The sequence below is a fragment of the Ovis canadensis genome, chromosome 5 (genome assembly GCF_042477335.2).
Source record: "Ovis canadensis isolate MfBH-ARS-UI-01 breed Bighorn chromosome 5, ARS-UI_OviCan_v2, whole genome shotgun sequence".
NCBI classification, from domain to species: domain Eukaryota; kingdom Metazoa; phylum Chordata; class Mammalia; order Artiodactyla; family Bovidae; genus Ovis; species Ovis canadensis.
In genome coordinates, this window is record NC_091249.1 from 109,069,178 (window position 1) to 109,094,133 (window position 24,956).

At 40.2% G+C, this 24,956-nt stretch overlaps 1 protein-coding gene across 1 annotated transcript in view; it reads left to right on the plus strand.

The window, feature by feature from the left end:
• LNPEP (leucyl and cystinyl aminopeptidase) overlaps positions 1–23,679 on the plus strand; it is a 100,078-nt gene extending 76,399 nt beyond the window's left edge. The window contains exons 11-18 of the mRNA XM_069592644.1: positions 1,243–1,331; positions 7,684–7,867; positions 9,458–9,614; positions 15,456–15,640; positions 17,609–17,770; positions 19,744–19,884; positions 20,785–20,866; positions 21,457–23,679. Coding sequence (XP_069448745.1) covers positions 1,243–1,331; positions 7,684–7,867; positions 9,458–9,614; positions 15,456–15,640; positions 17,609–17,770; positions 19,744–19,884; positions 20,785–20,866; positions 21,457–21,588 — 1,132 coding nt within the window. The 3' untranslated portion in view covers positions 21,589–23,679. The remainder of the gene's footprint in view (positions 1–1,242; positions 1,332–7,683; positions 7,868–9,457; positions 9,615–15,455; positions 15,641–17,608; positions 17,771–19,743; positions 19,885–20,784; positions 20,867–21,456) is intronic.
• The last annotated feature ends 1,277 nt before the right edge of the window (positions 23,680–24,956 follow it).

Genomic DNA, 24,956 nt, shown 5'->3' on the forward strand with positions numbered 1-24,956 from the left:
TTCTGAGAAACCTGTATGCAGGTCAAGAAGCAACAGTTAGAACCTTACATGGAAAAACTGACTGGTTCAAAATTGGGAAAGGAGTACAACAATGCTGTATATTGTCACCTTGTTTATTTAACTTATATGCAGAATACGTTGCCTGAAATGCCAGGCTAAATGAGTCTAATATCATTAGGATATTAGGAAATATCAACAACTTTATATATGCAGATGACACCATTCTAATGGCAGAAATTGGAGAGGAACTAAAGAGCCTCTTGATAAAGGTGAAAGAGGAGAGTGAAAAAGCTGGCTTAAAATTCAACATTTAAAAAATTAAGATCATGGCATCTGCTCCCATCACTTCATGGCAAATAGATGGGGAAAACATGGAAGCAGTGGCAGATTTTATTTTCTTGGGCTCCAAAATCACTGTGGATGGGGACTACAGCCATGAAATTTAAAAAAAAAAAGCACTTGCTCCTTAAGCTATGACAATGCTGCTGTTGCTGCTGCTGCTAAGTCGCTTCAGTCGTGTCCGACTTTGTGCGACCCCAAGCATATTAAAAAGCAAACACATTTACTTTGCTGACCAAGGTCCATATACTCAAAGCTTTGGTTTTCCAGTATTCATGTACAGATGTGAGAGTTCAACCATAAAGAAGGCTGAGCACCAAAAAAAAATCGATGCTTTTGAACTGTGGTGTTAGAAAAGACTCTTAAGAATCTCTTGGACAGCAAAGAGATCCAACCAGTCCATCCTAAAGGAAATCAGTCCTGAATATTCATTGGAAGGACTAATACTGAAGCCGAAGCTCCAATACTTTGGCCATCTAATGCAAAGAGCCAACTCATTGGAAAAGACCCTGATGCTGGGAAAGACTGAAAGCAAAAGGAGTAGGGGGCAACAGAAGATGAGATGGTTAGATAGCATCACTAACTCAATGGACATGAGCAGACTCCAGGAGACAGTGAAGGACAGGGAAGCCTGCTGTGCTGCCGTCCATGGGGTCACAGAGTCAGACACAACCTAGTGACTCAATAGCAGCAACAAATCTCTTTTGCACCCTCAGGTTAGAGTGTTTTTAAATGCTTTGTAATCATAAGTTCTTAGAAAACCTAACAAGGTTATACCTTTCTCGAAATAACTTGAAAAATCTCACCTTCCTGCCAAAAGAGAAACCACTCAACAAAGTATGTGTAACTGACTGAACTATTGGAAAGAATTAATAATCTTCCAGTGTTTCCTTTTTATTACAGCTCTCTGTGGCATATTCCACTATCCTACGTCACTGATGGAAAAAATTACTCCAAGCATCGATCAGTATCTTTACTGGACAAGAAATCAGGTTTGACTCTTTTAACACTTTTCTGATGAATTAGAAACAGCATATTTTCTAAAAATCTTAACCAGGCAGCAGAAAGGAGATGACACTTTCCAATGTGCACAGCTCTATGAGCTAGTTCTATGAGACACCTACAGAAAGTGTGAGTAAAGGGAAATTGATTCTGTACGCAATATCATACATAAAGCTGGTCTTTCTTAAGCATGCAAAATAAGGTATGAAAAACTGCCTTGAAGATGCTAGCAGTTGCCCTAGAAAATAGCAAATGCTGTGTTTTTGTATTCAAGATAACCATTTTATGTTACAAAGTAACAAGTAGAAGATGAGTTTCCAAAGGATACTCTGCTGTCCACTCTGGATGGGTTGGGCTGGGCCCACTACTTTTTTATAAGCACCCTAGATGATTCTTAGGCATGACAAAGGTTGATTCATGATGCAGAATTGTAGTAAATAGTTACTGCAAGATGTCCTGTAGACATAGTATGCATTTTTTGATAATGAGAAAATAGCACTAGAAAGTATGATTGTGGAGGGTGATAAAATGTACAGATTGTCTATGCAGACTCACAAGGGGTCTATAAGAAGAAACTGAAATGTAGTTTCTGACCATCTGTTAAATACCACCAAGTGCCACGCCATGTAGTGTCTTAATTTACATCCTGAAAACATGAGGCTGTTGCATTTTGCAGGACTCATTAGTGATACTTGAGATTCATGGAAAGGGAAAATTTCTTGTTTGAATTTGGATCTGGTGTTCAGCCCTCTATCATTGGGAGGGAAGTATAGCTTAGTGATGATATGACTTTGGAGCCACATTGCTTGGCCCAATCATATAATTTTAGGTGAGTCTCCGAGTCTCTTTCCCTAAGCTATAGAATGGAGAGAGTAATTGTACTAAAGTTATAGTGTTATGATTTAGTTCATGCTAGGATTTAGTTCATTTATATGAAGCACCTAGAATAATGCCTGGCACATGTTACGTGCTATAGAAGTGTTGGTTATCATTATGAATGTTACTAATGAAAAAAATAATTTTAAAGCATAACATATCCACATTACGTAAAATCCAGGAGATGGAAAACATTTTATTACTCTCTTATAACTGCTCTGATGTCTATCTTTCTAGTAATTTTTTAAAAGTAGTTTTTGACTTGGGTTGATGCTGTGTACATGTGATTTTTGCATTAATAATCTTAACTTTCACTAATTGACTTAATCTTTAATTACTGTTGGATACTTGATTTACCACTTTTATCTATTTTAAAAATGCCTCAATAAAATCTGAGTTTTTAAATGCTTTCCCATTATATGAACTTTTTCATAAGACCGCATCTCAAAAATGATGACTGTGTTACCTTCTGTGGTTTAATGCATATTCCAAGTTGCCCTTATTTTGTGTGGTAATAACTTATAAGGCCAGTTGAACTATATGAGCATACCAGTTGCATTGCAGTCTAACTGGAGTGTTACAGTGATTATTTAAAACATTAAGTACAATAGATGATATTATCATATCTTTGATTAACACAGCATAGCTGGAGGTGCAAGAAATTGCTGCCTTCTCTGATTAAAAACAAAACCTCATACTTTCAGTGGGCCTTGCAAGGAGTCTCTGACCTAAGAGAGAACAAACAATCCCATCTTGTATTTTTGAAAGGGACCAGTACAGAAATTTTGCAGACCTCTCCATAGTATTTAAGTTTTTGGTGGTATCAGAAAGAACCAGACAATAAGAAATCTGCTTTTATTAGCCTTTTACTCTTTTGGCTCAGTTCATAAGTCAACTTTTTAAACTGTTTCTGAGAGTCACACCCCAAAGTCATGCCCATATTTTCCTGCTGTGACCTTTTCTTCTAAGCACTCTCTCCTTCCACTGCACAAAAATTGTTTCAGCAGCTCAAGCACGCTGTGCTGCCTCTTGTCTCTGGGCCTTTGCACATGGCTGTTTTCTGTCCTGGAAGAACACTTGCCTCTTGACTCCCTGGTTTAATTCCTATTCACTCTTCAGATCTCAGCTCATCCACTGCTTGTTCTAAGGGGCACTCCCTCATCCCAAGACAGGTTAGATGCCTCCCTTATATGTTTTAATGATACTTTCTGCTTTTAATATACTCTGGTTGTTTAGTTGCTAAGTCATGTCTGACTGTTCCTCGACCCCAGGGACTATAGGCCGCCAGGCTCTTCTGTCCATGGGGTTTCCGAGGCAAGAATACTGGAATGGGTTGCCATTTCCTTCTTCAGGGGATCTTCCTGACTCAGGGATGGACTCTAGTCTCCTGCATTGGCAGGCAGATTCTTTACGACTGAGCCGCTTACTTATATCTTTGCCCACAGGAGATGTATCCCCCCATTGAAAGTGGAGATCTTAGTTCCACAAGTCACTTTTGCAGTCCTGGCACCCCGTAGGCACATAAAAACGTATTGAATAAATACATTTTAGTTTATAATGGAGTGACTCAATTTCAGATGTCACTGTAAAAAGCTCTAGGAGCAGAGCATTCAAAGCTTGGTGAAATGGCAACTTCTGTTTCTCTTCATTTGAAAATATTCTTAGTAAAGGAGAATTTGTGACGTGCACTATAATGTGGCTGGTTTAATCTAGAGGGGGAACTGAGGCAATATATGACAAAGCAGGGTCTGCCACTTCCTCTGCTCAGCCGTGCTATTTACCTTACTGCTGCTGCAGTTTTAATTCCTGGCAGTTCAGGTTTTGAAAGTCCACACCGCAAATGTCTGTCCTTCGAAATGGTGTTTGACCCTGAGAACAGCTGAGTCTTCTTGGTTCCTGATGCTCCTGTGAAGAGCCAATTTCAGTTTCACTGAATTTTAGTCTTCTCTTTTCTCAAAAGAAATGTAGCACAGACGGTGAATAACAGAGGCTTATTTTATGCCGTCATGACATTGGTACAGTGTGTTAACTTGGTGGTTTGTTAAATCCGTAGTCTGTTTCCATGAGTTCTAATGCCAGGGTTTCTGGGTTAGTCCCTTAGTTCAGTAAGACGTAGAAGTTATATGTGGTCAATATTTTGGTCACTTTTCTCCCACGTCCACGGATTTTGAACGGTTAATAGGTTTTGTGCATAAGAAGGGCTGAAACGGGACTGTTTTTCTAAACTACCTGTTGAGGAAATTACACCAAAGGGTCTCCTTGTTGCTTCTCTTCCTTGCTCTCCCCAACCCTGACCTCTCTCTCTTCCATTTTATTTTCAAACCTAACCTGTTTCACTAGAGGACATTTTTATATTAAATTTCTATAAATTTTTATATTAACTCTTGGCACATTCATGTTTCTAGAAGGACATCACTGTGCCAAAAACGTTTTTCTGAAACTAAAGGACATGGCACCGAATTGAAAGGCAGTTGAAAAAAGGGAGGAAGGGCATGTAGATAGGATTGGGTATTTATCACGTGCCTTTTCCCCCTGATGAAACAAAGGGGAAGAAAAAGGGGTGTAGGAGAAAAAGGAATGCTTTTGAACAGGAGGGGATGTAGTTCAACTGTGTGTATCATGCTAGCTCTCTGGAGCAAGCCATAGAGGGAATTTTGCAGCTTTGTAGTAAAAACATATTTTTTTGTTTCTGTGCTTTAATGTTTCTTTATAAAACAGTAGTTGATTTTCATAACTCATTGACAAGTGTTTTTTTTTTTAATCACTATTAGATTACTTAATCTGGGCTTCTGCCATTTAACATCAGTTACTCTTTTTTTTTTTTTACTACTCAATGGACTGTGAAAATTGAACTGTTAATCTGTTAATGATTATAATAAATTAAAAACATATGAGAGTAGCTTCATCCACATTTGAGCTACAAGATGTAGTTACCTCCCTTGTGTGCAAAGCTGATTTTTTTTTTGATACCTGTGGTTTTAAGGTCCTCTATTGGGAATCATTCAGAAGACCTGAAAGAGACTAATATGTTGATTCTTTAATGATAACTCTCCTCTCTATGCTGTTGGCTGCGCCGCTTCATATTCTGTCATCAAAATGACAGTAATAATTTCAAGTACACTGTCAGCTGTGTTCCTGCTCTCTGCCATCTGGGCTTGGCTAGGTTTACAAGATAGCGAGTTGCTTATCATCCAAGAGACTCTGTATTTCAATATTTTCCTATTTCCATCCAATGGGAAAATTGCCATGCTTATCATTCCTTGCCTCCTGTTTTGGGAAAGGGAGATTTGAAGCTGTTCAGTTCTTTTTCCCAAGGTCCTTTCTTGATAAAAGCCTTGTAGGAAATTGTTTGGTGACCTAGAGAGTGTTGATATTTTTGCATTAGCTACTGATAAAGTTAATTTCATTAGTCATAGGTTTGTTAAAAATATATCCACTTGAAGCAGCTACTCTTACCAATGCAAATATTCCTTAGAACTGTGTTCTGCTTTAGAAAAGGAATAAACCCAATTAATGTGACTAATCTATTCCATCTGTTGCTATATCAGCAATAAAACAAATTAGTATAAAATGTTTTTAATGAAAAAGACTGATTATCTGATATGTCATGTTAAGACGTGATCAGAACATAAATCTTTACATCTTAAAAATCTTTGACAGTCTCAGAATTAGAGTGACTTAGGTATTAAGAAAATCTGATAAATTTAATTCATGCTTTTCAAGTTGATCAGTCCTAGATTTCAGGTACTAAAAGGTTTAAATGTGTTTCCAAAGCGTTTTATATGTAAAACCCCTCATATATAATTATTATGATAGTAAAAATTTTAAAACAGCCTAAGTATTTCCAAATAGAAGATGGGTTAAACTGGGATATGTCCCAAAATAAAATATCCTTAAGATTTTGAATCCTGCATATGAAGGCAGTGGGAAAATGGCACGAAATGGAATCTGATATGTGAAAAAGAAGCATAATATAATGTATAAAATAACGTACATAGATCCAGTATATTAAATATTAATTCAGTTAAAATGTGTATAGGAAAAATGTTGGTAGGAGATATACCTATGATGCTTTTATTGTTTGAGTTTAGATGATTTTTCTTATCTCTATGCCCCTTTTCTCTTTTGAGTTAAAAACTGTATTCCCCACTTGAAAGTGGGGAAGAAAACTTACATCATCAAGCTGCAAACCTTATTTAGATTTGTTTGAAACCACTTACCGTAACATAATCGTTTTGTTCATTCATTCATTAATTCACCAAGTATCTCTTGAGTACCTGCTAGGAACATTGTTCTAGGTACTGAGAGATGAGCAGTAAGCAAAGTAATGCTCATGGGGTTTATAGTCTAATAAATATTAAAACCTTAAGATGCTTAGAAGCATACCCTTAACTGTTGTTTTAAATTCACATCTTCTAAAAACATAATAAAAATTAAAAAATTTAAAAAAAAAATTCACATCTTCATTGCCAACTTTAAAGGATGTTTCCTGGTTAGTAATTTTAAAGGTTGCAGTCAACTTTTGTAGTAATATTTTTAAGGTTGCATTTTTTAGCTTCTTATTAATCGTGCATTAATTGAAGTCATTCCATATAAATTTCTACTGTCGGCATTAAAATATAATGGTAGGGGTTCACAAAGTATATTAGCAGCTTTATATTATTTTAACTCAATTATTTCTTATTTGTGCCTAATGAGACATCCGTCCTTCCCTAATGTTTATTTTGCTATCTTTGAATTATCTTTGACTTTTTAAAATGGCTTCGTGTGTCCTTTCTTAGGCCGTTAACATGCCCGAAGACAAAAGGCCGAGAGGGAATACATTTTATTTGCTAACAGATTGTTCCTCACTGTCTGCCCTGCACCATGCCCTGCACACACTCCCAGCATGAACTTGGGAGCCAGTTCAGTGCATGGATGCCATGCACACTTTGTCTCTGGGCCTTGAACACTTACGAGCCCCTCTTTACCTGGCTCACAATACCTATATATCCTAAAGTCTCAATGGTGATGTCATTTCTCCCAAGAAATCTCTCCTAACCTTCCCCCGGGGGTGAAGCATTTCTACCCTGTTCTCCTACAGAATGCCACGTTTTCTTTTTCCATTGACAACGTTTGTATGACACCCTACTCACCTGGTCACGTTGGGTTGTAAGACCCAGGAGAGCAGGCACATGTACCTTGTTTACCATTAAACAAAGACTTGTTAAGTGAATGGGGGTGATCTTTGGTGACATGGACATGACTGCCCTGGGAGGCAGACATTTAGTTTATCAGTAGAAATAATATAAGTATTTTTAAATATAAAAATAATATATAATATTATTATATTATTATTAATATATAAAATAATAACATAATATTTTAAAATATAAAAATAATACCTTATTAACTTCAAAACATAGTATTCATTTAATACTTTTCTTTGCCTAACCTCTCTCTCTCTCATTTTTTGGTCTATATTAGGTGTCATCAATCTCACAGAAGAAGTGCAGTGGATCAAGGTCAATACAAACATGACTGGCTATTACATTGTCCATTACGCAGATGACAACTGGGAAGCGCTGATCAAACAGCTGAAAACAAATCCTTATGTGCTGAGCGACAAAGATCGAGCCAACCTCATCAACAACATCTTTGAACTTGCAGGGTAGCGTATGCTTGGCTTGGGTCTAATTTTGTTTCTTTTTTTTTTTTTTCTGAAGTAAGTGTTCTTGAGGAAAAGGACATTTAAGAAAAGCAATTGAAAAGAACTAGCATGTATTGCCTGGAAGGTATAATTCATTTCAGAGAGCTGAGAAGATAGAAGACATATCCCTTGTCTATCTAGAAACATCAGCACAAGCATACTGAACAGTTATATACTAAGATTTAAATCATGTTTCAAGACTGTAGATACTGACAAGCGCGACACATAAATTTGCTGAATAAATGGATACAGAAGTTCAGGGTTTGCTTTACTCACGAGAGAATTCTTTTCAAGAAGCCAGTGCTTTCAGCGTAAAAGCTTCGTGTTCATATATTAGTGTGAGACATGTCTCGAGAGCTGGCATACCACTCACCTCCCCAGCTGCCCCCCAAGCTACACAAGCCCAAAGCCCAGAATGGCAGTGACCTCATGTGCCAGTGTCCTCTGAAGAGGAAGATCACTGACCTAGGTCGTCAGTGGGTCCAGACACACAAAGAAAAGAAAGAAAGTGAAGTCACGCGGGTGGTCGTGTCCGACTCTTTGCGACCCCATGGACTGTAGCCCACCAGACTGCTCTGTCCATGGGATTCTCCAGGCCAGAATACTGGAGTGGGTAGCCTTTCCCTTCTCCAGGGGACTTTCCCGACCTAGGGGTCGAACCCGGGTCTCCCGCATTGTGGGCGGACGCTTTACCCTCTGAGCCACCAGGGAAGCCCGAGGAACAAGGAAGCCCAAGCACCAAGGAACACTCAAATGCATTCTGATGGCTCTTGACCTTCCTGTTACGTGATGACCTCACGCCATCTCAGCCATCCATGTTGTGATTTCTGTCAAGTGGTCAATTTTTTAAAGGTGTGCACTAAAAATTCACAGTGGGCCTTGCTTTAACAAGTTCGACAAAATTCCCATACAAATAACAAATTACTTTCTGATTCAAATCCTCTTTCTGACACCTGATCAATATAGGTAGCTGATGATAAGTAAAATCGGCGTGCTTCATCATTTCTCATCTAAAATGTTATGATACTTTTCCTGAACCAGTAGCAATTTACAGGTGACTTATAGAACAAAGAACTGAGCTGTTGTTCATCTTTTTCCTGAAAGGCGTCTTTAACCTTAAGTTGCACACGTGAACTTAATCAAAGATATTTAATCTAAGTTTACAGAATATCGGGCTTCTCTAGTGGCTCAGATGGTTAAAGAATCTGCTTGCAATGTGAGAGATCTGGGTTTGATCCCTGGGTTGGAAAGATCCCCTGGAGAAGGGAACAGCTACCCACTCCAATATTCTTGCCTGGATGATTCCATGGACAGAGGAGCCTGGCAGACTACAGTCCACAGGGTTGCAAAGAGTCAGACACGACTGAGCAACTTTCACTTCACTTCACTGAAGACTCTGGAGCCCTAGAATAGCTACCACTCAAAGCTTAAATTTTAGGTCTTCAGGATTCCCACTCCCCCACCTAGCCATAGTTTCTCTCTCAGCTTGCATACTTGTTTGGCATATTTACTTTTCTGGCATATTTACTTTTTTGTTCTTTTACCCATTAGCCTAGGCAAGGTGTCTCTTCAGAGAGCTTTCGATCTGATTGATTATCTTAGAAATGAGACCTACACTGCACCTATCTCTGAAGCCCTGTTCCAGACAGAACTCATCTATAACCTCCTTGACAAACTCGGGCACATGGATCTGGCCTCAAGACTGGTGGTAAGTCTGCCTTTTTGCCAAGTCCTCTTTGTTGCTTGCCTTTACTGATGTTATTCATGTTCCGTTCAGCTGTCACAGACTGAAAAAGCAGTTATATTCCATTTTCATCACTTTCCTGGTGCTGAAATCTTAACTTTGAATAAACATGTCATTTCTTACCATGAGGAGCTGGTAAAGGGTTACCATGACATATTCTTTTCTGAATATCAAAGTATATAGACTTCTGACACTGCTGTCAAAATGAGATCACATGAAAAGAAAAATTTCTCTATTCAACTCTTGGTTTATTTTCTTATAATAAATGCTTGGAATAGGCCCTTTTGCAAAGCAGGGCTCCCCATTAATTTCCTGGTGGTCATTATAAATGACAGCTATGTTTGTACTGGGAATATTTGGTTTGGGAGGTCCTCACTGATAACTGTCTTATTAAGGATGGTGATGGTGGTTAATATAAGTTTCTTTGCAAAGCACTACTGGTTTTGGAGACTGTTTTACCTTTTCTAAAACCAATTGCCTGGTCTTAACAGTTGTTATTTTTGACACTTCTGGTATTAAATTTAGACTGTGTATTTAAAAGCTTGAGGAGTGACGAGTTCTTTGTCTCATCTAATTCTCTGGATCACATTCAGACAACAAGATTTGCTTTGCCAACCAGTCAGAGTTTCCAAAGAGCAGGCAAAAGGCAGCTTTCAGGAAAAAGGTGATGGGCCAGGAATTAGAGTAAGTCTTTTAGAATTTTGGCATCCTCACTGGTAAAAGGAAGGAGCTAGATTGCACCTGAAAAAAAAAATCCTCTTTTCTGCTGTCCTACTGTGCATCCCCTGTGATTCTCAGTGACAGGGAGGGAGTGCAGGGCAGGGGGCCATACAGAGCTTGCAAAGCCCCTTCCTTACAAGTTTCTGATCTGACCTGCGAGGAGCCACCCCCGCCCCCTACCCCCAACTGAAGTGAGATGCTTCGGTTAGATGATTTCTGAGGTATCTTCTGATTACCAAGATTTTTGTCATTCTTCTATTTCATAAGGCTTTCAACTACCAACCTTAATAAAAGCCAGCACCTGGAATGTGACCTGGCCTTTAGTGACACTCAGTAAATGTGGGATGAATGAGTGAGTGAGACAGACAAGAACAAGGACACTTCAGCACTCACTGTACACTGCACACCCTGCTTAGTGCTTATGCCGATGACCTCGTTTAACCCGCACACAGCAGCAGATAGGTATTTCTGCCCTCATTAATGCAGATGAGACTGAATGACTTCTCCAAAGTCACTTACCTCGTGAATGATGAAGCTGAAGACTCAGACCAAGATCACTTTCACACCAGACCCTCCTCTTTGTGTTTTAAGGCCGTATTTTCATGTGTTCTAGCTTGTCATCTATCAGAGGATACCCTTTTATTGGAAGAATCAAAGCTGCCTCTTGCTATATTTTCCCCTTTTTTACACCAGTATTTTAAATTAAAACAGTTTGAAGGCTTGCTAAACTTCATGATGGCATAAGTCACTCTTCTGCCTACCTCTCTCCATTAATGTGTTGAGGGCCTGGTGTCAGGAGGCATTTGATAGTTAATTCAGGCTGGCTGTGTGCTGAAAGCACAGATGCTGAACTCAATTCCAGCAGTTAGATCTTTTGAATATCTTCCTGCTGTGACACTCAACTAACTCTGCATCTTCATCTCAAATGATGATTTCCAGTTTGCTGGGCAGGTATGTGGTTTACTCAGGACGTGGCAGAACGTACCCAGTCGACTGGTGGTTAGAGAATCGAAACAGGAGGCTTAGTGTGTGTTTTTGAGACCCTTCCCATTGTACGTCTTCATGCACTTGACTGGCATGACAGTTAAAAGTTATGATGAGTTAGAAGTTAAAAGTCATGATGGCTTTAATTCAGGAACAAGAAACTCTCTCTTTAAAATTCTTGTTCTGATCCTAGGGCATTCAAGTAGGATCAGAATTCTCAAAATATGAAATGTGACCCACTGTAGATGAGATTGGAGTGGCAGAACCTTCTGAGACCTTGGATCCAATCATCAAGTCGTATTTGTGATTAAGACTGATGTCTAATTACTTTTTTAAGTTAGTGTCATGAGAGTGTTGTGTGCATTTATTGGTCATTTTGTTATTCAGGCTACACAGACCCATATAACACGTATTACCTGTATGTCACATTTAGTGATGTCTGCTCTAATGTGTGATGGGTAGTCTGGAGGCATATTTGAATTGTGTCAAAGTGTTCACATCTGACCCTGAAATCTGATCTCAGCCATATTCCTGCTTCATCACTGATAACTCTGCCACTCTTTTACATGTGAGGAACTGGTGGGAGAAACCTTTTGTAATAAAAGTTGACACTTCACTTTTAAGAAGCTTAGCTGACCCAAGAAAGAACTCCCTGGGAACATGAGTGTACAATTAAAGCAGTAAATCAAAATGTAATAAATAAGTGCCAGCATCTTGCCCTGTTTCATTTTTAAAGTCATCTTGTGTCATTGTTCTTGCGTGTACGTAGATTGCATCAGACTCATCAGTTTATTCTCTCTCCCTACCATCTTCACTTTATGAAATCAGAGGATTGAATTCTGATACTTACTGGGTTTAGATTTCAAAAAATCAATGTAGACTAATGGAAAAACAGGTTAAATTTTACTTATAAAAGGGAAAGATAATTTGAAGCACTTGCTGTGGTCTGTTAACATTAAAGATATAACCTCAGTTGCTTACAAAAATATTTTATAATTGAAATTTTCTAAAAACAGAACTATTATTTTTTAAATAAAGTCTTTTATGTTATCATTAAAAAAAATTTTTTTTTTCTTGGCTGCACTGCATAGCTTGCTGGACCTTACTTCCCCAATCTGGGCTCAAATCTGGGGTCTGGCAGTGAAAGTGTTGAGTCCAAGCCATTGGATCACCAGGGAATTCCCCTGAAATATATTTAAAAATCAACAATTTGGGGACTTCCCCTTGACTTGGGTACGGGCTGTAAGTAAGAAAGTTATAGAGGGAGAGGGCGGGATGATTTGGGAGAATGGCATTGAAACATGTATAATATCATATAAGAAACGAATCGCCAGTCTGGGTTCGATGCAGGATACAGGATGCTTGGGGCTGGTGCACTGGGATAACCCAGAGGGATGGTATGGGGAGGGAAGTGGGAGGGGCATTCAGGAGTGGGAACTTATGTACACCCGTGGCGGATTCATGTTGATGTATGGCAAAACCAATACAGTATTGTAAAATAAATAAGGAAAGAAAGTTACACCCCATAACTGCAAAGGAGTAAACACCCAGGAATTGGCTGCAGCATCACTTGAGGTTTCCCTCGCTTCCAGTATTTTGAAGTGCCATTTTCCCCACTGCTTTCTTTGTTTTAGTATAAACTCTCAAGGGTGGTTGCCATTTTTCTCCACTGAGTTTTTGTTGTTGTTGTTGTTGTTGTTAATAGTTTTGCAAGTATGGGAGGTTCCTTTCTTGTCTCTCATTCTTCCTTTGTTTCTGTTTGACAGTTATGAGTAGCTTGTCACTCTCATTTGTCATAATGCCATCATGATGGCTAGGAGAAGGCAATGGCACCCACTCCAGTGCTCTTGCCTGGAAAATCCCAGGGACGGCGGAGCCTGGTGGGCTGCAGTCCATGGGGTCGCGAGGAGTCGGACACGACTGAGCGACTTCGCTTTCACTCTTCATTTTCATGCATTGGAGAAGGCAATGGCACCCACTCCAGTGTTCTCGCCTGGAAAATCCCAGGGACGGCGGAGCCTGGTGGGCTGCCGTCTATGAGGTCGCACAGAGTCGGACATGACTGACGCGACTTAGCAGCAGCAGCGTGATGCCACCGAGAAGGCCAGGCCTGCGGAAGACGGCGTGTGCGGTGGTCACGGGCACCCCGCAGGGGCGCCGCACTGTTAGCTTCCTTGCGCCATCAGTCAGCGTGGCAAGTAGCCTCTCCCACCACTTCACACCCTCCCGTGACTGCAAGCCTGCGCACATTCCGCAAGGCGTCTGTTCGCTGTTTCATTGCCTTTGAAGCAAGCGAGCAGAAGGGAGTTGACCTCTTATCACAGACTTCGCATCCTTCTTCTTATACAGAGGCTTTTTTCAAAACCATTCGCATAGTCAGCTCAAGAGACTTACTCAGACCTCAGAGAAAGGTCTGCTGAGAAAAACGGCCTCAGCAGTTTAAAACCCTCCGATCAGGACTTATTTTAAGTGCCGACAGAGGCACTCTAGAACATTACGCTCTGTGAAGAATTTGAACTAGTTTGGAGGGCGGTTAAGAGGCTTTGTACACGGTCGTCTGTGGTGCTTGAAATAAGACTGGTCATGGTAGAGTTCCAGGACCAGGGACTGAAAACCCTCTTATGCCAGGAACGCTGCGGGAGGGGATGTCTGTAAACTGGTTTCATTTTGATCCTCCTCGTTTGTTGCCAGGAAAGTTATCTACAAAATACCTATAAGCATTTTTATGTTAGAATTTTGGTTCCTTTCAGTGACATTCACAAATGCATATTTTACATGATGACTTTAAGGTTCCCTGTGCCCTCTTTTCCTTCCCTCCAGCACAGCTTGGAGTATGGAAATAGTTCCATATATTATGAACAGCTTGCTTGCTTTTGTCATGGGAAGAGATGAAAAGAAATGAGAGATCTGTTGATTTCTTAAAACCGTTGTTGTTGTTGTTGTTTTAGTAGCTAAGTCGTGTCTAACTTTTTTTCAATTCCATGGACTGTAGCCCACCAGGCTCCTCTGTCCATGGGATTTCCCAGCCAAGAATACTGGAGAGGGTTGCCATTTCCTTCTCCAGGAGATCTTCCTGACCCAGGGGTAGAATCCATGTCTCTGCATTGGCAGGCGGATTCTTTACCACTGAGCCACCAGGGAAGCCTTAACACCATAAATACTTATTTAAGAATGAGATCTCATTCAGAGGTAATTATAACAATGGACTTCCATTGTAGATGATTTTAGTGAATAACTGGTAATTTTCTTAAGTGTGATAAGGTATTGTGGTTATATAGGAGTTATATAGGTTATATAGGAGTCTTATTTCTGGGACTTGCATGCTAAATTATTTGTAAATAGAATCTCATGATATGTGTAACTTCCTTTCATATGGTTGAACTAAAACCAGAAAAACCAGTGTGTGTATATTTGTGTTAGACACAAATGTAAGAGTATTAACAAAACAGTGAATCTAACATATGGCTATTCGTTTTGCTATTCTTGTGGCTTTTCTGCAGGCTTGAAAAATTTTAAATAAAAAGTTGGGGAAGGAGGAAAAATAAACAACCTTTCTTCCCTGTAGGCATCATTTTCTTAATTTGATTAGATTAACTTGTTAGAGCATCAAGCTAGATGATACTTTAAATATTCCTTTAAAAATGGATTCAGAAACATTTAAGCACCTACACATTCAGAAAGAAGTATATTTTTCTCTCATTTCTTAATGGATTTATGGATGCTAAAGTCACCAGGTCAGGAAGTTTCAGCTTTCTTCCAGCAGTGGTTATAGATGATACTTCTTGGCAGGAAAACAACTTCTAGCTGAGTATACACAGAAGAAAGGTTCCCTACTGCACAAAGTCATTAATTCTTTCTGTCCTATGTCATTAAGTTCCTCTTGGCTATAGCAACCTTATTTATAGCCTCAGTGATATTGAATGGTTTCATCCCAACCACATGTGAGCTTCATATGTCAATTGTTATTTAAATGAGTAATATCTATGTCCCCCACTTTTTTTTTTTCTTTTCTGGGTAAGTGTAGGAAAAAAAGATCTTGTCCTAATTTTCCTGATTGCCCTCATTGTTACTACTCTGCTATAATCCATTCTGTCTCTCTAGAACAAGGTATTTAAATTGCTTCAAAGCCAAATCCAACAGCAGACTTGGACTGACGAGGGCACCCCATCTACTCGAGAGCTCCGGACGGTCTTGCTGGACTTTGCTTGCACCCACAGCTTGGAGAACTGCAGCGCTGCTGCCTTGAAGCTCTTCAATGACTGGATGGCGTCCAATGGCACTCAGAGGTGACGTGTGCTTCTCTCTTGCTCTTGTGAGCCCCACAGCAGGCAGTGAAACCAGGATCTTTATGTCCTGAATCATGGAGTTTATAAAGCCGAGCGTTAATGTAGGCGAACTCTATGTACCTGATTCTCAAACCAGACTGTTGTTTTAATTGTGATGAAATCCATATAGACTTTAGTATCTTAATTTTTAAGTGTGCAGTTCAGTAGTATAAGTATATTCACATGATTACGCAATGAATTGTCAGAACTTTTCCACCTTGCAAAACTGAACAAGACAACTGCTCCCCATTTTCTCCTCACCCAGCCCTTGGCAGCCAAGGAATTCTGTAGGAGTTTTACTGCTCTAAGTACCTCATATAAGTGAAATCATACAGAAAGTCTTTTTGTGCCTGGCTTTCACTTCAGTCACTCAGTCATGTCCGACTCTTTGCGACCCCATGGACTACAGCATGCCAGGCCTCCCTGTCCATCACCAACTCCCAGAGCTTGCTCAAACTCATGTCCATCGAGTTGGTGATACCATCCAACCATCTCATCCTCTGTCATCTCCTTCTCCTCCTGCCTTCAATCTTTCCCTGCATCAGGGTCTTTTCCAAGGAGTCAGTTCTTCGCATCAGGTGGCCAAACTATTGGAGTTTCAGCTTCAGCATCAGTCCTTCCAATGAATATTGGAATATTCCAATGAATATTCAGGACTGATTTCCTTTAGGATGGACTGGTTGGATCTCCTTACAGTCCAAGGGTCTCTCAAGAGTCTTCTCCAACAACACAGTTCAAAAGCATCAATTCTTCAGCATTCAGCTTTCTTTATAGTCCAACTCTCACATTCATACATGACTACTGGAAAAACCATAGCTTTGACTAGACAGACCTTTGTAGGCAAAGTAATGTCTCTGCTTTTTAATATGTTGTCCAGGTTGGTCATAGACAACCTAATAATGTCCTCAAGATTCATCCATGTTGTAGCATATGTCAGAATATCCTTTCTTTTTAAGGCTGAGTAACCCACTGGATGTATATACCACATTTTGTTTTATCTCTTCATCCACTGATAGACATTTAGGTTGCTTCCACCCTCTGGCTCCTCTGAATAATGCTGCTATGAACATAGGTGTACAAATACCTCTTTGAGACCTGCTTCATTTCTTTCATATCCAGAAGTGGTATTGCTGGGTCATGTGGTAGTTCTGTATCTAATTTTACAAGAATCCTCATAATGTTTTCCAGAGGGGCTTCACTGCTTTGCATTCCTAGCAGCAGTGTACAAGAGTTCCAGGTTCTCCACATCCTTGACAACACTTATTCTCTGGGCTTTTGATAGCCATCCTCCTAATAGCTTGAGGCATCAAACAGGTCTCTCTTAATTTAGGAATAAAACATAGCAGGTGGCATTAGCAGTTATAGAAATGTGTGTTATGATGATTGGTTTTCGCCAGGTTTCTTACTGGTTATATGAGAAGAGATTCAAACACCAGGTGGAGACTTGGGGTGTAGGGTATTGGGGTAACCTGTTGAAGCCCTCTGAGATCTTAAGACAGAAAACTGTGCTCCTACCCCTGTTCTTGCCCCTCTTGCTGCACTTGCTGATAGATTTCTACCATGGGACTTACCACGCTGTGTTACGATGTCGGTATTTACCGTTCTGTACTGATGATAGCCCGCGAGCCTCCCAGCAGGTCATGACTGTGTCTCATTCTTTTTCCCTGCTCACAGCGTCCAGCCAGTTACCTGCCTGGTTCTTTGTGGGTGAGCAGTAAATAATTACAGGGTTGAATTCATATGCTTTTTAGTCGCATCACTAGGAAAGGAGCAGCCACGGAATTAATCATTTTCCTAACAGTTAATTATACAGTGAAGACGCTTTAGTATTACCTGCTCAGTCCCCCAAAGCCCTGCCCCTAGTCAGTCCTTGCCTTTGTGTTCAGTGTTTTTTCTGGTTGTTCTCATATCGGACCACCTGTCTTACAGCCTGCCTACGGATGTCATGGCGACCGTGTTCAAGGCTGGAGCAAAAACTGAGGGAGGCTGGTCATTCCTCTTAAGCAAATACGTCTCTCTAGGCTCTGAAGCAGAGAAGAATAAAATACTCAAAGCTCTTGCCAGCTCGGAGGATGTACGGAAGCTTTACTGGTATGAAGCCACCAGAGGAATATGATCTATGGAAACCAAAAGCATAAGAGCACAGAGCCCCTTGGGAGGGGGGGATCCCCCTTTTCCTCCCTTTGCTCACAGGCCAGGCCTGACCTGGGCAGGGTGGTGAGGAGACCCTCGGGGGTGGGGGGATCCCCCTTTTCCTCCCTTTGCTCACAGGCCAGGCCTGACCCGGGCAGGGTGGTGAGGAGACCCTCGGGGGTGGGGGGATCCCCCTTTTCCTCCCTTTGCTCATAGGCCAGGCCTGACCCGGGCAGGGTGGTGAGGAGACCCTCGGGGGTGGGGGGATCCCCCTTTTCCTCCCTTTGCTCACAGGCCAGGCCTGACCCGGGCAGGGTGGTGAGGAGACCCCACATGCCGGGGTTCATCTCAGGGACCAGACCTGTCCCCACAGGCGACAGTGCTATGCCCAGAAGGAACTGGGGATGCCAAGAGTCACAGCCCTGCTAGGTGTGGAATTAAAAATGTCTTCCTTCCCTTGGCTCATTGTCTTTAATTCCACACCTAGCTTCATTCTTTCTGGGCAAAGGCACGGTTCTGTCCCAGCCGTCTCTTTGAAAATGCAGGCACTTCAGGAAAAGGTACTACTTAAAAGCTTACAGGTTACAGCTTTATGTGAATCTGCCAGACTCTTGAATTACTCAGCTGATGACGACCTGGGACTGGAAGGCTCATGTGAGGAAAGAAGGGCAGTGAGTAGGTGTCCCCTCAGGAAGAACCGGGGAAAGGTGCCCTGAGTCGCTAAGAGACACTGGAAGCACCTTCAAAGTCAGTGCCCAGAAAAGGGTGGACGGAGGCGCTGGAGCCTTGTTGCTTCGCTTGTGCAGTTTTGCTCAGATAAATCACAGTGTCCCCGAAATGGCTTCAGAAGCTGCCCAGACCCACTTTCCAAAGGATGCACTGTGAATGGTCACTTTCTTGAAAGTAGTAGCCAGGCTCTGACCCAAGCAAACAGAGAAAGGTTTGTTTTTAAATCAGTAATAATTTTGTTTTAGACCAGGAATATGCTGATAAATTTCCACCCTAAAGTCTTTAAACAGTACCTAAGAAATGGGGTAACACGTAAAACGACCTCTTGTTTGATCCTTCACCTCTGTTCTTATCCCCTCCTCTGTTAACGCTGTCAGTCCTGGTCTGTGTACTCGCTGCTTTATTCTGTGCCCAGTGTTTTGTGACATTCGTTTTAGTGAATGATCAGTCCTTGAGATTTGCCCCAAAGCCTACTCCATTTTTTTTATAGCTGTGTATTATTCCATAATATGGCTCCTATCATAGTTTATTCAACCCATCATGTCTTGATGAGCAGTTGGGGTTTTTTCCTGTTAAAAATATTGCTGCATTCTTTTAGGGGTATGTGTGTTCTCATATAAGCAGATATTATCACATAGTAAATGCTTATGTTCAAATGCCTAACTTATATTTATTAGCAATAGCTGTGTCCCTGGGGTAATTATATAACCTCAGCTTCTTAAACTATAAAATGAGGATAGATAGTAATGACCTGTTTCAAACATTGTTATTCAATTGTTAGTATCAATTTATTGAGTGCATTCTGAAAAGTATCTTCATTTTTATATGACAGCCCAGTTTTAAGAGTAGTAAGATACCTCCCTACTCAGTTTTTAACAGAAAAAAACAGTACCAGTTTTCAGAATTATAATAAATTCTACTGGAAATTATATCCTAAATGTCCTTTTTTTCCCCGAAATGTCCTTATTACGTCAAGAACAATTTATTACTATGTAACAGTGTATTTATGTGTTTATCTCATTGGTTTTCCTTCATTTAGAAACATGACTAGTTTTCACTGTTAACGAAGCTTAGACGGAACCAAAACTTGTACCTCTTGAATTGCCACAGAGCTTTAATTAGGAGACTGGTATTAATTTAAATTCAGTCATCACTTCATCATGAATAATTATTTTGGAAGCTCAATCTGCTCCGCTCTCCAGGTTAATGAAAAAGAGCCTCGATGGAGATCTCATCCGAACACAGAAGCTGTCGTTTATCATTAGAACGGTGGCCCGGCATTTTCCCGGACACTTACTGGCATGGGATTTTGTCAAAGAGAACTGGAGTAAGCTTGTGCAGAAGTAAGTTTCTCAGACAATTACAAATTATCAGTATCCTCAAGCCTTGCATCTGAAAGCAGTTCCCAGGGCTGTATTGGTTCAGAAGAGTCACGCCTTGCTATGAGAGGAAAAATGCTTCAGTGATAGTTTAACGAACACAGAAATATTCACATTTGTAAACAACATTCCTTAATGCGAGTCAATTTAACAGTGGTGTTTTGTTTAAGTAATAGCACTAATCAAGCCCAACCTTGCTTGGCACCAGCTCACTTAGCTTGAGTGAGTGAAGTCGCTCAGTTGTGAGGGACTCTTTGCGACCCCATGGGCTGTAGCCTACCAGGTTCCTCAGTCCATGGAAATTTCCAGGCAAGAGTACTGGAGTAGGTTACCATTTCCTTCTCCAGGGGATCTTCCCAACCCGAGGATCGAACCCGGGTCTCCCGCACTGCGGGCAGACGCTTTACCATCTGGGCCACCAGGGAAGCCAACTCACTTGGCTTGGCCGCGGACTATTTCACAATAGCTGTTTAGTTTCATGTGTTGAAAACACCTCCTCATTACCAAGGGATCGTTTACAAACTCAGACCCAGCTCAACAGCACAAGTCGCTCATTTTTTCCTTTTAAATCAGTAATGACACCTTCTGGGTGTATGATGCTGTTTTTGAGGCAAACATGGGCTGTTAATTTCTCTGGGTCTCCTGCCTGCTGGGAGAGGTGTGTGTGGGGTGACTCCTGATGCCCCAACCCCACCCCATCCCCCCCCCCCACACACACACACACTGTTCCCAGGAGCAGGACTCTACTCTGCCTCAGGCGTGTGGAGTTTACAATAAGCATGTCCTTTGCACTCAGGAACTAGGCTTACCAGCAGCTGACTCATTCTTTTTTGCCTTTTGCCCTTACCTTTGTGTTTTCTTCAGGTTCCATCTGGGGTCCTATACCATACAAAGTATCGTTGCTGGATCGACTCACCTGTTTTCAACAAAGGCACATTTATCTGAGGTTGGTTGCATCAGATGCTTTTCGGGGAGATTAGGCCATCCCTTTGCCAAACCTCAGAGTGCTCAGTTTTAGTCAGATGGTGGCTTCTCCTGCAAAGCCCTGTCCCTTCTCTGTCTGCCTTCATCAACACTAATGATCCTGCACTGGGATTATTCCTAAAGGGTGTATATACAGCAAGGAGGAAAAGTTCTGCTTCATTCTCAACAGTGTTGTATTGTCTCCCATCTGATACAGATGATTTTTTGAATTAAGATCAACATATGCCAAGTTTATTTTTAATTGGCGATTAGACTGTTTTTGAAGAGTTCCATTCAGAGGGGAAAATTAGGCCCCAGGCCTAACTTTAGACTGTACTTATTTACTGTTACTTGGCCTTTCCGCTCTCCCCCCCCTCCCCCACCCACCACCCACCCGCCCTGCCACTTGAAATTTGAACACTTCATCCTTGTGGGAGTAAGGGGAATTCCTTTTTAAAACAGCTTCACATCAGCACGGCCATCACTAAGTCAAAGCTGATTTGAAAAGGATATTCAAAGCTGCGGTATGCCTTTCTTTTCTTCTTTTGAAATACTTCTGTGTGCAACTTACAGGTCCAGGCATTCTTTGAAAATCAGTCAGAGGCCACCTTTCAACTTCGCTGTGTCCAGGAGGCTTTGGAAGTCATTCAGCTGAACATGCAGTGGGTGGAGAAGAATCTTAAAACCCTGACATATTGGCTGTAGCACGCACACCTGTACCTCATCACCCGTTCAGAGAGCTTGTTAACTGGGCCTCTGCTGCTTTTGCAAAAGCCAAGGTGAAACCAGGATCGCTGCTGAGTTGTTTGCACTCTTAGGAGTTCTAGTTTGCTCAGGGCCAGTCTGTATTTTTTCATCTGTCTTTTCTGAAATGTCTTTGGGCAGTGTGTAGTTATTTATTACCAAATTATATTCACCTGTATGCCAACCATCTACAAAAACAATGGGTAATTTTTCTACTTTGAAGATATTCAAATGGGAAAAAAAAAATCTGTTTTGCAATTCTGTCCTCAGTTTCTGGCTAAATGTTGACACCATGAAATAAGGAAAAAGCTACCATGGGAGCCACCGTCTTTGCAGGCTGCTGGTTGGTTAGCCATTTGTTGCTTCTTGTTAATAGATGTTATTTGAATGTGGTTCCAAGTTAGCATCAAAAAGGATAGTAATGAAGTCATCGAATCATGCAGCTGTAGAGAACTGACCTCAGGTGTGCAGATCTACTTTGATTGGGGGTTTTGAATAATCCTTTCTTTTCTGGAAAAAGTTTATAACTATTATATTTTTTTCCGAAGAATAGTGAGGTGCTACCGAATTTTTAAATTTTTGTTGTAAAGCTAAATAACAAGGCCAAAAGAGTAGATTTTCCAAATATTTAACACCTTCTTTTTCATCTTTCAGGAAAATATTTCCAACCGAGTTAGCGTTAATTATTTTGCTTATGAATTCCAGTATTCTCCAAATCTCTGTACACCTTTATCACTCCCTGCCATAGATATCCCTTGTGTTACAAATAAGTATTTCTGCATTTATGGCATTTTTTTAATACTGGTGTCTCTTATCATGACTTTCTTACTAAGAATTACAGTTTACAGTTTGTTTAAGTTGCTTTTTGGCATGATAGATCACAGACACTTTCTGTTAATCATACCCATTGGGTGGTTTTTCATTTTATATTATAGAGTTGCATATTAGAAGTATATTTTAAAATAGGGCCTTTGAGAAATTGAACATTTTTATTTGAAGTTCACCATAATACCTTAAAGGAATAAAGAGAATGTGGATAGGAATAACTTGATTTAGGTTTATTTTAATATGGTGGGCTTTGAATTTTTTCTAAAGTCGGAAACAGTACTTTTCTTTAGTTGAAAAATCAAAGTTTTCTTTTGTAATGGCCAAACTAACAGATGATAGGGAATGGCCAAGGAAGGAAAGAAAGTATCCAAAACTATATGGCAATTTTACTCCTTCTAAAGGGGAAATACTGTACTTGAATTTTTTGAGCTATGCAGACTTATACCTAGATTGTTGTGTTTCTTTGATTCTTAGGAGAAAAGCTTTCTTCCTAGTATTTATTGTACTTTTTATTTTGCTTGAAAATACCTACTTACATAAAAAGGGTATTTACCCATGTTTCAGCACTTCAAACACTCCACTGAATCAGACAATGGGAAAGGTCACCTTTTTTTATTCAGCGGGTATCAAGTGAGAATATATGGAATTATGTATCAAATTTTATTTTATGAAAATATTTTTATATAGCAAAATTGAAAAGACTGGCAATAGAAACTAAAGATAACCTTCTTAGCCCTAGTGTGTTTTCTCCCAATTTAGTGTTTTCTAAACAGCACTTATCTCTCTATTTTAGAGTAGAAAATACTATTATCTGAGAATCACAGAATCATCTGAAGATGTTTTTTTGAAATTAGGGTGATTGTAGGTCTTTATTACTCTTGTGCTTCAGTAAATGAATGATAATTTAGTCGATATTCGAAAGTGTGTTTTTATATTTTTAGAGTGGGGGAAAATACTAAAATTTTGGAGGATTTTTTGCTGCTGGGTTTTTTTTTTTTTAAACCATATTACTAAAGTCCACTTTGATACAGAGTTTAAACTTTGCTACTTCTCAAAATCATTTAAGATTCTTCTGTTTTACCTGCCCATCTTCACATTGTTTCTATAATATTTGTTAGCTCCGCATATGGCAAATCTTGTCTTGAATTACATCATTCTTTCCTGTGAGTGTGTGTGTCTGGAACGGGGTTATAATTAAAACTTTATCAAAACATGGGCTAAAAAGGAGGTAACTCAAAATCCATTTCTATCTTTGTACTCAAAAGCCATTCATTCCCATAATACCAGATCCATACCAATTGTATTTTTCATTTATAGGCCTCACCTCAGATTTTCCTGTGAAATTCCATACTTTTTTAATGTTATGCTATCCCATCTATACAGGGCTTCCAAAAACCAACTCTAAGTCAGGAATATATGGTTAAATAATGGCTAGACCATGTAGTATAATAAGTATTGTTGGAGCATTTGAAGTTTTCCCCCCAGAATTTTATTTCGCCACTGTATTTCTGAGAACTCAGAAGCACAGCGGTTCTTTGTTATATGAGCACACAGATCCACAACACAATTCAGCACTGCCTGACAAGCATTACATTCATTGCAGAGAGAGAGTCAACTTGAATTAATAAAAAGACACATCATACCGTATTATTAGGAAAGGCCAAGTTGGAAATCTGAAACTGTAGAAGAAAAGCTTAGGCTTTGGAAATCTGAAAGGCTACAAAACTAGAAATCCAAGGAGTTCAGTTTGTTGGTATCTAATTGCTTGTTAAGACCAACTGATTAGATATATTAAACTGAAGTAGTGTCAGCAGCTACCATAAGCTTGTGCCTTGCTCCATCTTGTTGGCTATGAATCTCTTTAAGTGAATTTATGTTGTTTGCCACTGTTTTGGTGTTCACGAACTTTCTTACTGTCGCAGGCTCCACTTAACACTACTGTTCTTCACCATTCATGTTTTCATGTGTACTTTAGCCACCGTGGAAACAGAGCTGTCAGAAGAGTTCTGGGTATATAGAGGATACTGAGCCACATCAGTCTTCCTGGGTGCAGAACAGAATCCTTTCTGAACACTGGAAAGGAAGAAATGAAAGTTAAGTGCTGCGTTTGTTGGATTATAGATTGCCTGTTCCTGAGTTGGCTTTTGAGCATCTACTCAATCTAATGCACGTGGAAAGATAATCTGTAGTCAGGTTGCTGAATATTTACATAATCCTCGTGTATGTCATAGGGGTGCAGGGAAGGTGTATGCATCTCAGGAGATGTGCAGACAGCAATTTCTGGGCTGAGTTTGCAAAACAAGACCTGAATTTCATAGGTAGAATGTAGTTCTCCTCTGCCTTTTTTAAAAAAAATTGGAATTGACTCTTTTCTTCCCTTACATCCCCATTTGTATTTTATAAAGCCTATGTGTTCACTTTTGCTGGGTTTTGCTTTTTTTTATTTTGTGCTGCATTCTCTTCATTGGCAACTAAATACCAAATGAAAAGTGGAAGTCCGA